Source organism: Hakea prostrata, chromosome 6 (genome assembly GCF_041222555.1).
Source record: "Hakea prostrata isolate BN-2017 chromosome 6, UWA_Hpros_2, whole genome shotgun sequence".
In the NCBI taxonomy this organism is placed as follows: Eukaryota; Viridiplantae; Streptophyta; class Magnoliopsida; order Proteales; family Proteaceae; genus Hakea; species Hakea prostrata.
Genome location: NC_142605.1, coordinates 19,735,063 through 19,747,177, shown reverse-complemented (window position 1 = coordinate 19,747,177; position 12,115 = coordinate 19,735,063). Strand labels below are relative to the sequence as shown.

General features: G+C 40.4%; 1 protein-coding gene across 3 annotated transcripts in view; it reads right to left on the bottom strand.

Annotated features, from left to right (window-relative positions):
• The window catches only part of SWEETIE (HEAT repeat-containing protein), a 144,845-nt gene extending 133,101 nt beyond the window's left edge, over nt 1–11,744 (bottom strand). For all 3 annotated transcript variants that reach the window (XM_089159117.1, XM_089159114.1, XM_089159116.1), the window contains exons 1-6: nt 11,375–11,744; nt 11,014–11,221; nt 10,422–10,528; nt 747–983; nt 499–588; nt 323–410 (exon numbers count right to left, since the gene is read on the bottom strand). In XM_089159117.1, the coding sequence (XP_089015243.1) occupies nt 323–410; nt 499–588; nt 747–983; nt 10,422–10,528; nt 11,014–11,221; nt 11,375–11,539 (895 nt within the window). In that variant the 5' untranslated portion in view covers nt 11,540–11,744. The remainder of the gene's footprint in view (nt 1–322; nt 411–498; nt 589–746; nt 984–10,421; nt 10,529–11,013; nt 11,222–11,374) is intronic.
• Between the last annotated feature and the right edge of the window lie 371 nt (nt 11,745–12,115).

Below are 12,115 nucleotides of genomic sequence, written 5' to 3'. Positions count from 1 at the left end.
CAGTATCAACCACAGGGCATGGCTGACTAGGTCATTGAGAAAGTAGGGGTAAGGCTGCATATGTTAATGACCCTTTCCAGACCCAAAGTGGGGGGAGGCTCATACGCTTGTTATGCACTTCTAGCCTATTGGCGCAGATTTTAAGACATATGCGCGAATTAACATCAAAGAACGACTGTCAGTATAATAGCATGTTCCATAAGCTTTGTCAAGTCCTAAAGATGTGACACAAAGAAAACTTCTAATCAGGGATTCAGAACACTCTTTTTTCATTGAATTCTTAGATTCATGAATGACCCTGAATTAGCACCAGGAAACATACCTTTCATAAAGGGAAGTGTTAGATACTTTTGAAGACCACCATCCAGTTTCCTTGCTGGAGCAGAATTACTTTTACCTCTTGGTTGCACCTAGTTAGAATAATATATGAGCAATAAAAGTCTGAATGAAAATAATTTTCTTGGATAATGACCAAGACAGCCCATTGAGGATATTTACTTGTGCTTCAGGATTCATTGCAAGGGCAAGCACAGCACCTAGAGCCTCCGCAAAGGTATCCCTGACAGATGAAAGAGGGTCCTCAAGTGCCTACAAAAGAGAAAGAGACAGGAGAGAGAGAGAGAAAGGAGCACTAGTTAGTTAAACAAATGACCCAAAATAGAAATATCAGAATCCCAGAAATTGTCTTGAACGGAGGAAAAGAGATGATGTGGAGTAGGAAATGGAAAAAGATGAAGAAAACCTGCCTTGACACAGTACGAAGCTGAGTTTTCAAGCTCTGATACCCCAAGACCTGGCCCCCCAATACTGGCAAAAGTCTTCAGACATCTTGCAGCAGCCATTCTAACAATAAATGACTTATCTCCCACACCTATTCGCATAATGAGACGAAAAGCCTCTGTATAGGCTGCAGAAGCAGCACTGCCACCTGAGCCTTCCAATGCATTCTGAAGCATTTGTAGAGCTTCTTGTCTTACAAAATCCTAAGATTTGAATCATTGACTGTAAAACTTGAGAATACTAATGACAACAGAGAAAGAACAACTATCACATCAAAAAGGATGTCAAATTTGGATTGCAAAAGCATGTTGTGATTAATTCTTACACATACATCAAGCACATCAACTACAGCCTCCCCCAGTGAAAACATAAGATTTGAAGAAGAGAGCAAAAAATAAAAACATAACAGAAAGATACATGCTTAAGCTACAATCTCATTCTTCCTATTCAAAGAACCCGGAAAACAAAATTCATGATCATATTACAAAAACTCGCGAACAGTGATTTCGATAATCACCAGATGAGACATGGTGTTGAAACCAAAACAAGCAATATCTCGCCGGGATTTCGCCAATATCTCAATGAAATCTCGAGACAAGATGGCCTGAGTCAAAGTATCACAATTTCAGGAGGGGGTTTGTAAATCTAGTTTTGCAACCAGATCTCATCAACATTTCACTCATTTCAAGCAAAATCTCAACAAAGAGCTGGTTTGACCCACATTTCGCCTGTGATTTTTGCTCAAATCACAAGCATTGAGTGGTTTCTTCTTCCAATCTTGTTGTTCTTCCCGCAATCTTGCTGGCAAACGCATTTTTTGGTGGATCAAGCCTCATTTCACCTATTTTTAGGAGTTTTTCATCCTTGGGATATACCATTCTTCCCTAAACTTATTTTTCTGAAAATGCATGTTAGATAGTAATTGAATAAGCATGAAAATAATATATGTTGATCATTGTGAGCTAACTATGAACTCACGGTGTCAAACCTTTTTTTTCACAAAGAGTGTGTTAAAATCTTTTTTCCTTCATAGAAAATCGAAATATGTGACATACCGCATGTATGGAGACGGAATAAATATATGTTGAACTCCATGGTCTCACGGAGTCAAAAAAAAATTCAACAATGATAACCTAATTTATTTTTCAAAAATTAGTATAAGAATTATAAAATTATAAATAAACAAGAAAAAATAAGGAAAAAGGTTTTCAAAATTATAGAAAAATATGAAATATCTTTCTATATGTTTTTGAAGTGTTGTCCATATGGTTTCATAGCTGGTATTGCTATGGGGCCATGGGCAGCCAATTTTATAAATGAAAAAAAATTTAAAAAAAAAAAAAAAAAAAAGATCTTATAGTTAAAAAAAAATGAACAAGGGAAAAAATACCAAATAGGTATAACACTATTTTCTTTGTTTAAAAGAAATTATTTTGATGGTGTTTAGTGACTTATGCAATCATTTTGTGTATGCAACAGTGATAATGTCCGGGAATAAAAGAAGATTAACATCACCGAGGATGGGAGAGGGTAGTTCCCACTTCCCATTCCTAGAGGCAAGAGGAGGGTCGTTCCCATTCCTAAAGACTAGGGAAGGGTAGTTCACATGGTGGGAGCTTAGAGAGATAGGGTAGACATGGCAGTATTGCACATCAGTTAAATGAGGATAAATGAAAAACTCATTGTAACTTCTATCACTAGAAGATTCTAGGAGGTGGCATCACGACTCACGAGGATGAAGCAACATCTAACTGGCAGTTCTAAAGATATTATCTAGGGCCACATGGTATTGGCTGAGGTAGCACGGGAACTCAGAGTAGATGAAGGGAAGAACAAAGAGGAAGGTAGATAAAGAGAGAGTTAGGGCTGCAATAGATGAGGCAGTGAGGGGGCTTATGATGATGATCCTGTTGATGTACATGCAGCTGTAGAGGCTAGGGATTTGCAGCGGGTGATGGCAAAAGCAAGGCATCTCTAACACAGAAGCAAGAAAGGGCCAGAGGTAGTGCAAGAGCCAGTGCCTCTAGAACAGCAAGAGCTGGACCATCAAGGTCAACTGGTATTTTTGGCATTTTCAAGAGGTCAAACAGTCAGAGAGCTGCTCCTGCTCCATCAGTAGTGCCTCTACCGACAGATCCCACTTTAGAGCATGATCCAGGTGTGCTCAGGAAGAAGGGGCAAAACAGCCCAAGATCAGAAGTGCATAGAAGAATATGAAGGGGAAAGTGGACGATGCAATTGCCAAATGGATGCTCTTGAACACCATTCCAGCCAACACCACACAGGATCCCTGCTATCAATGAATGATTGACACCATCAAAGCGGCTGCTCCAAGTTACCATAGCCCCACACCTTATGAGATCAAGCATGGGTATCTTCCAAACCAGGAGGAGCTTGAGGAGTACGTTGCATGATGAGGCCCTTCTAGAAGAGTTATAGGGTCACCATAACATGTGATGGATGGACCGGACCGAAGAGAAAGCCCATCAACTTCATGGTATACTATGATAGGAGGATAGTCTTCCTGAGATCTACTGATACATCAAGGGAAGTAAAAGATCATACGTTATGGTTGGACCGGACCGAAGAGAAAGCCCATCAACTTCATGGTATACTATGATAGGAGGATAGTCTTCCTCAAATCTACTGATACATCAAGGGAAGTAAAAGATCATAGTTATATCTACAGGCATGGTGGGAGATCTCGCGAGATATCTCGTTTTTTTACATAGGCAAGACGAGATGGAGGTCGAAAGCAGAGAGTTGGGATATCTTGCTCGAGATCTCGCCATATCTCGCTATATCTCGCCATATCTCACCCTGAATCTCGCTGGAACTCTCAATTTTTGCATTTTTTTGTAGATTTCGGCTGGATTTTCACTTGCAACTACTCTTAGCACATTTACAACATCGAAGGAAGATCAATCATTCTCTGCTTGTCTTATGAACTTATGATTTAATGACTTATATAGAACTTCTAATGGTTGTATAATTTTATTATTCTATTATTGAAATTGAGATTGTGATACTCATATGGATGGAATTTAGATAACATTTAGGTTATTTGATGCATTTGATACACTTTCTCTTCATTTATATGCCTTAAAGGTTCTATATTACATGTTGTATAACCTTGCATTCCCTAATCCTACAACATTTCGGTTTCACACTATGGGTAGACTTAAAAATCACACATAGGGTTGTTTTCTGTCAAATCCAAGGCCACCAATGTGTTCAAAAGGCCTTAAATAGGCAAAATACCAAGTTTCAACCCAATTGGGACCATAAAACCCACCGAGATGGGTCACCGAGTCAATGCCAAAAAATTGTATATCTAAACTGAGATCTCACCGAGATGGTCGAGATCTCTCTTTATCTCGCTCGAGAGCGAGATCTTCTACCATGTCTACAGGCTCCTCTAGGAAGTGGTGGAAGAGATGGGAATATTCTGCAAATTGTCACAAACAATGGTAGCAACTTCAATAAGGCTGAAGAGGAAGATTGCGTCCAAGCATGACTCCATCTAGGTCTCCTGGGTCTACTCTTACTTTCTCCGTCAGGACTCCTTTTGGATTGTTTCCTGCCCCTCTAATCCTTCCTGGATCTGGAGGAAAATCCTTCTCCTTCGGCCCCGTGCTCTCTCTGCCATCTCAACCCTAGTCGCGAATGGTTCATCCACCCTTTTCTAGCTTGACCCTTGGCATCCGATGGGCATTCTCTACAACCTTCTTGGTCCCCGCGAAGTCTATGATACCCACATCCCCAAATCTACCTCCCTGGACTCCTTCATCTCCCTTGGGGAGTGGGCTCCTCTCCCCCACCCTAGTCTCTCTCCTTTTTGGAATGCTCTCCCCCCGATCCTTAGCCTATCCCGTGACACCTCCATTTGGTCCCCATCTCCCTCCAAAGCATTTACTACCTCATCCGCGTGGAATCTCCTCCGCTCCCCCCCATCTCCCTGTCCCCTAGTCCCACTTGGTTTGGTTCAAAGGTCACATTCCCCGTCATTCCCTCACCCTTTGGAGAGCCTTCAACAATGCCCTCCCTACCCAATCCTTCCTCATCAGCCGCCACATCCCGGCCAACCCTCGATGCATCCTTTGCTGGAATGGTTCTGAGGACATTGACCACCTATTTTTCTCCTGTCCCTTCTCTCGTCCCCTTTGGGATAAAGCCCTTGCATCCATTTGGCCCCGCTCGAGGCGTTCACATGGGTTTGATCGTGATTGGCTTTGGATTTCAAGGAATTATGCCGGTCTCTCCATCTGCGACCGCCTTGGCAAGCTAGTCTTTTGTGCCGCCATCCATCACATTTGGTGGGAGCGCAACCTTAGAAGATGGACCACCAAATCGCAATCCCTAGATCTGATTTGGAAAGCTATCTTCTTTGATGTTTCATCTAGATTGCTCTCCCTCCCCCATCCCCCTGTTGATGACAGCCCCAGAAATAGGTTGATTGTTAGCTTCTAGGGCCTCAGATGCTCCTTCATCTCCCCCTCTTGAGTTCCCTCCTCCCCCCCCTTCCCCTTTCTTCTTTCTTGTTTGCCCTTTATTTTTCTGTTGGGCCGATGTTGTTTTTTAATATATTATTCATTCACCCAAAAAAAAAAAAAAGGCTGAAGAGATGATGATGCATTCTAGCAGCTACAACTATTTTGGACACCATGTGCTACCTACCACTACATTAATCATGATGAAGGGCAATAATAAAATCAAGATTGTTCAGAGTGTACTGGAGAGGGGAAAGATAGGTCACCAACTTCATCTATAAACACAGCTACACTCTGAACGTGTTGAGGGAAGAGATGTGGTGGTGACCTCGTGCAACCCAATATCAATAGATTTGCCACGAACTACATAGTTTTGAGGAGTATTGGAGGGCCAAGAAATCTACATTGAGATCCATGTTTTCACCTAGGGATTGGTTTCAATGGAGAAGGTTTAACACTCAAAGTGGTTAACAGTCACAAGTTACCATATCATTTGATGACTTCTGGAGATAGTTTGGACCAGTGGTGAAATTGCTGGCATGGTGGGAGATCTCACTAAGATCTCGCGAGATATCTCGGTTTTTTCATAAACCGAGACAAGATCAAAGGCGAGATCTGCGAAATGGGATATCTCGCCATATCTCTCTATATCTTACCATATCTTGGTGGAACTCTCAATTTTTGCCCAATTTTTTGCAGATTTCAGCCAAAGTTTCACTTACAACTACTCTTAACACATCTACAACATCAAAGGAAGCTCAATCATCCTCTACTTGTCTTAGAAACTTATGCATTAATGATTTATATAGAACTTCTAACTGTTGTATACTTTTATCATTCTATTCTAGAAAGTCAAGATTGTAATACTCATATTTATGTTATCTTGATGACATTTAAGTTATTTGATGTATTTGATACATTCGATTTTCATTTATATGCCTTAATGGTTTTATATTACATGTTATACAACCTTGCATTCTTTAATCCTACAACATTAATTGTTTTATATTGCATGTTATATAACCTTGCATTCTCTAATCCTACAACATTTTGGTTTCACACTATGGGTAGACCTAGAAATCATACTTAGGGCTGTTTTCTCACAAATCTAAGGCCATTAGTGTGTTCAAAAGGCCTTAAATAGGCTAAGTACCAAGTTTTAGCCCAATTGGGACCCTAAAACCCACCGAGATGGTCTGCTAAGTTGATGCCCAAAAAATGGCATATCTCGACCAAGATCTCGCCGAGGTGGTCGAGGTCTCGGATTTTCATGGTAGTGAGATCTCGCTCTCCTACCATGATTGTTGGACCCCATTATAAAGGTCCTATATTTAGTGGAATCTTCTATGAAGTGGTCCACCATGCCCCTTTTGTATGAATCGATGTAGGATGCTGTATATATAAAAAATTGAAGAGACAGCCAAACATTCTTGAAGATCATTGATAAGTGATGGACTACACATGTTATGCATCCACCACATAAGGCTGGTAAGTAATTGTTATTTATGCACTTTGCTAGTAATAGTTATCTGATCATAAATTCATAAGCTATATTTTTTAAATTGTATTGCTGACTATCTTAACCCCAAATACCAATACAATGAAGGATTGGGATTAGATATAAAGCTGATTGAAACAAGGAAGACTGTGGTGAGAAAGTCGGAACCAAAGCCGATGTTGCAATCCATTAGTAACACTGAGCTCAACTTAATATATGTGAGACACCATCATTTGATCTAGTCGGTCATTTTATTTTGTTGACTTGTTGTATATGTAACCTTTCTACCAAACAATTCATGTATGTTGATGATTTATGCCTGTATACAATACATTTTGCACTTGTTGGAACCAGTCATTTGTTAGTATATTTGAATGATAAATTTTTAATGGTTTTTTTTTTTTTTGGCAAAATACTAGTTCCATTGTGTTTATTATGCTTGAATTAGGAAGTATGCAAGAATCTAGACCATTTTGAGTCCATGTGAGGCTCGAAATTGAAGTTCCAATTTCCATAAAAAAGTGTCCAGTTTCAACCGAAACATCAAAATTTCGGCCTTTTGTAAGGTCAAAATTCATGTTTCGGTCGAATTTTCTTCCTTGGTATGGGATGGGTTTCACAATGTGGCCTTGCAAAAGTAAGGAACAATTCAACCAAGACCTTTGATCAAAACCAACTCCAGGCCAATTTACAATAGGTTCAGTTGCTGTGTATGGGAAGGGTTTCGTAATGTGGGTTCCAAAGGGCTATGGTTTTTAGGTTCCAGTGGCTGGCATGGATTAGCTATCTAGGCGGTTTCAAAGAGCTTCAGATGGGATGCCTTAGGTGAAATTTCCTGGGTAAAAGAAGAGAGAGAGGGTTCTTGATAAGGGGTAAGTTTCAGAGTTATGTTTGGATGGCATACAGGTTTCATAGCAAGCTGAAACTTGGATTGTATGGGGGCGGTTTACTGGCTAGGTTATGCTAACCAAGTTTGTAAAGATTTTGATAACTAGATACCAAATCATGTGATTCTTGATTTTAGGTTAAAAATTAGGGTTTCAAATCAATTTCTGATGGATATAGGAATTGGTTTATCGAACTTGGCTAGGTTTTGGAGTGAAGGTATGTCATATGTGAGGTCTGTTGTGCACAAAGTCTGGGAAAATCTTGATAGAGGTTTGGGAGATGTTGGTTTTTGGATTTGGAGGGGAAGAGTATCTAGCTCCCCTCCTTCGAGGAATTCTCCTAATAAGTGCCCAATGAGCTATAGGATTCAGCCACATGTATACATTATAATCCACGGGTTAGACTAAATCCAATTCGTGGACTTGCATTAGAAAATTACACATGGCTGATGAATCCTACAACTCATTGAGCACTCATTGGGAGAGCCCCTCCAAGGAGAGGATCCAAACTCAAGGAAAGAAGGGATGGAACAGGGATAGGGGAGTCAAAATAAAAATTAAATGGAAGAGGTGAGGCAGAGGAAATGTAGGAGTCAAGATTACCTTGATGGTGGGGTCTTGCTGAAGTGGGAATGGGAATCATGAAAACCTTAGCCAAAACAGGGTGTGGCTTGACTTAACCAAGAAACCTAGGGGAACAACCGGCCTGGAGCCCAGAGGTACCTTACCAAGGCTAAACCAATCTGAAACGTAGATCAGTAAATCAATCAAAGAGTAGGAGAAAAGCTAGAAGCAAAAGCAATAAAAAATTCTGCATTCTTCCCATTCAGAGCCCGCATATATATATTTCTAAAACTGAAGTTCATATCATGAAATTAAGACCCAAAGACAGACTTAAACTAGGACAGCATAGCAAACTCATGTAACCAAGGGGTGCTTTACATGAATTAAAACTGAAAATAAAACACTCAAATAAAAGACTAATAAAACCCTAAAAAAGCCCATGCTGCCTGTAACTTGAAGTGAAGGAGCATTACTGCACTGCTGCCGTCCAACCGAAATTGCAAGACTGACCAAGTATGAAATACTTTTTTTTTGGGTAAATAACTAAGTATCAAATACTAATAGATACGCATATGTGCTGCTAGACAGCAATCCAGGGGATTCTCTTGGCCCAGGCCTTGGGAATTCCAACGTACGTGGTTGACATATCCCTATATAGCTATACCCAACAGGAAAATTCTATACGACTATCACTAGACCAGCAATGATGTACAAGAATGTTGGGCCATGAAGAACTGTTATATAAGCAAGCTTGGTGTTGCAAAGAAGGTGATGATTAGAAGGATGAGCAGGAAAACTAGGAATGGTAAAGCAGTGGATGACATATTAGGGCTGCATTTGAAGTTGCTCCCATTCATGATAAACTTAAAAGAGGCTTTTTACAAGTCAGTGGAATCCTTATGCCCAGACCCTGATTCCAGCTGATTCCAGCAGTCATTTATTTGGTATCCCCTGGGGACTGTCACAGAATCATTTGAGGTGGTGTCGCTATGTTCAAAGGACGCCCTTCAAGGGCTCTAGCATGGATGCCAACTGTCGGTATCGAGAGAACAAAGGGCAGGCCTAAAATAACCTGTGTTAAGTGGAAAGGAAAAGCATGCTTAGCTTAGACCTTGCCCATATTGTGGCCTCAAGAAGAGCTGATTGGAAATCTAAAATCCATGTGGTCAACCCATTAAGTTGGACATTGTAGTGATACTATTGTTGTATCCACACCCTTTGAGCCAGAGCAGAATGTTGGGCAGTTAAAATGCAATGTGTAGCTAAATAGGGTTCGATGACCTAGAGTTTGGGTCGATGTCCATGTCTATTTGTTCACCCCAACAACCCATCCTTTATGACTTCTACAGCTATGCATAAGTGTACGGCGAAATTGTCAGGGCGCCATCTAGGCAGAGACTTGGCATCCAGCGCATTGGTTGGTCTGGCGCCTTGGTTCCTAGGCGGCCTTAGATGCCTTGTACTTTATACTTCTGCAATGCATTGGTTAGTATAGCACCTTGACAACCATGGAGAGTGGATGAATAATCTATTGTCTTCTTTTGGATCCAAGTAGCCAACCATGTTTAAACTTGCATAGGGCTTGGATGTTGTTGTTGTTGTTGTTGTTGCTGTATAAGGTATATATTGTAACATAATAATGTTCGAAAAGAAAGTGGGGGTACACTCAATCGCCTAAGCACCCCTCCATAACCTTGGATCATGTTGACAATTATGCACGGCCATTGCCTATTAGAACACCAAACGAAACCCAAACAAGCAATGTTTTGTTGGATTTTTCAATGATATGTTGAAATTCAGTCATTTAGATCTGGACGAAACAACAAACCAAGATGAGTTTTTTTTTAACTTGAGTGCAAGGTTATGCAACAAATGTTGATGAGCAGTGTAATAATGACAGCCTATATTCGCCACCGAGGGCATGTCATCAAAACGACATGTTTGACTCATTCTTGTAATGCTGCAGTCAAGATAAGCCCATGTAAATATTTATTCCAAACCTAAACCTCAGTGGTCAGATTTAAACCTCTAACTTAGTATGCCAGATAAGCAAAAAGAATATGAAGTTGGCACATAATTTGGGTAACTCCAAAATTTAAGGTGTAAATACTATGCAATAAAAAGTGGGGTAGAAAAGATAAGAACAGTTGATGACAGCATAGTGGAACAGAGAGAAAAAGAAATGCAGTTACCCTATGGTACCTCATTAAACTTCATCAGTTTTGCTGCAATACTAGTTGTTTCAAGCAAACCAGAAGTAATCCTTCTCCCAAAGAAATGGTATAACTCCCCCAAGCATTGAGCGGCACCTAGATAATATTTACAAAGACAGATGACACAGCAAGGCAAACGCTCAAAAACAAAACAAAATGGAGGGAGAAATTGGAAAGGAACATTTGAAACCAAATATAATGACTGCCAAAGTTTATTTTGGGGAAAAGCTACTAGCGGCATGCAGAATTGAGGTACGGCAAAGGGGAAGAGTACAAAAGAGACCACTGTTTCATAAGGTTTCAATTTATGCTATGCTGGAAGAGGGTCTTGGCGTGACAGCCTGATTTTTCAGGTAGAGATATTAGCCAAATCTGGGTTTTGATACGATTTAGTTGATACATGATCAATATGATCACAACTCACAAAAAAAATTTATACTTCAAAACACGAAACAAAAAGCCAAGGATGACTTTATCGGACCACATATTCAATGAGCCACAAAAAAAAGTTATATAGAAAAAATGCAAGGAGTGAAGGCGAAGTATCGTATTCAAATCAGATTATCATGCCAGGTACCAACCAGAAGCACGGAGAGGCTCGCTCTTCTTCCCATCGGAAAGAAAGCCTTGGAGTGTGCTTGCTCTAGAGTATATCGAAATGCCATCACCCTTCAATATAATTCTCGCCATGGCTAATGATGCCAACCGCCTCACAGGTCGACGGGCACCAAGAATAAGCAGGGAATACAATGCATCCTCGCATTTTCTTTGCCATAGCAGGATCGACTCCTGCAGATAACTGATTCGTAAATAATCTCCAGACGACTACATTTCAAATAAGTGAAATGAATCGAAAACGAACTGTATGCAAAATAATATGTTACTAAAGGTCCAAACAGACTGCAAACGAAATTATAGGTGAATTTGCAGAAAATTAATGACCTTTGGTTCTTCGTCTATAGCGCATATGAGATCTGAGAGAAGATCGAAGCAGAGAAGAGAATCTGGAGGTTGTAGAGATGCAGAAGCTACAATAGACTCCAACTGGGCGACCAAAACGCCAAATCTGGAGAGAGGGACGTTCTCTCTGACGAATTTCTGCGCCATGGGAACCGTGACAAAGGCACGACTGAACTCTCACTCTTCCGGCATTGGGTGAGTTACCGACTTACAGTGACATGAGACATAGAAAGCCGATGGAATAAAGGCAGATAACAATTCTGTAGCAGTTTATTACAGTTCATTCTTCATTTCTTCTTTCTTAGTTCTTATCCAAAAAAAAAAAAATTCATCATTTTTTCGTCGCGTGAGCCTGGTGGCGTTGGTGCCTGGTGGGTGGATTGGGCGCCCAACGTTAATAAAAGTCATTACGTTTGGGTCATTTTATTTAGGAATGAAGCTTAGTGTTTCACATTAATGTGTCCAAATTACATTTGGCGAAATTAATACTAATTATTTTTTTTTTATCAAAGAAATTAATATTAATTAAGTTCGCTGGTGAAGTGCTTAAAATACTTTTTTGCAGAGTAAAAAAACAAATGTATGGGGGGGGGGTAGTTATTTTATGGGGGGTGTGGGGGGGGTGTGGGGTGGGGGGGGTGTTTTTTTGTTTTCCCCCCCCCCCAAAACTCTTTTTTTTGGTGGAAAGAAAAGGGGTTGTTTTATTTGCGGGTTTTTTTACCA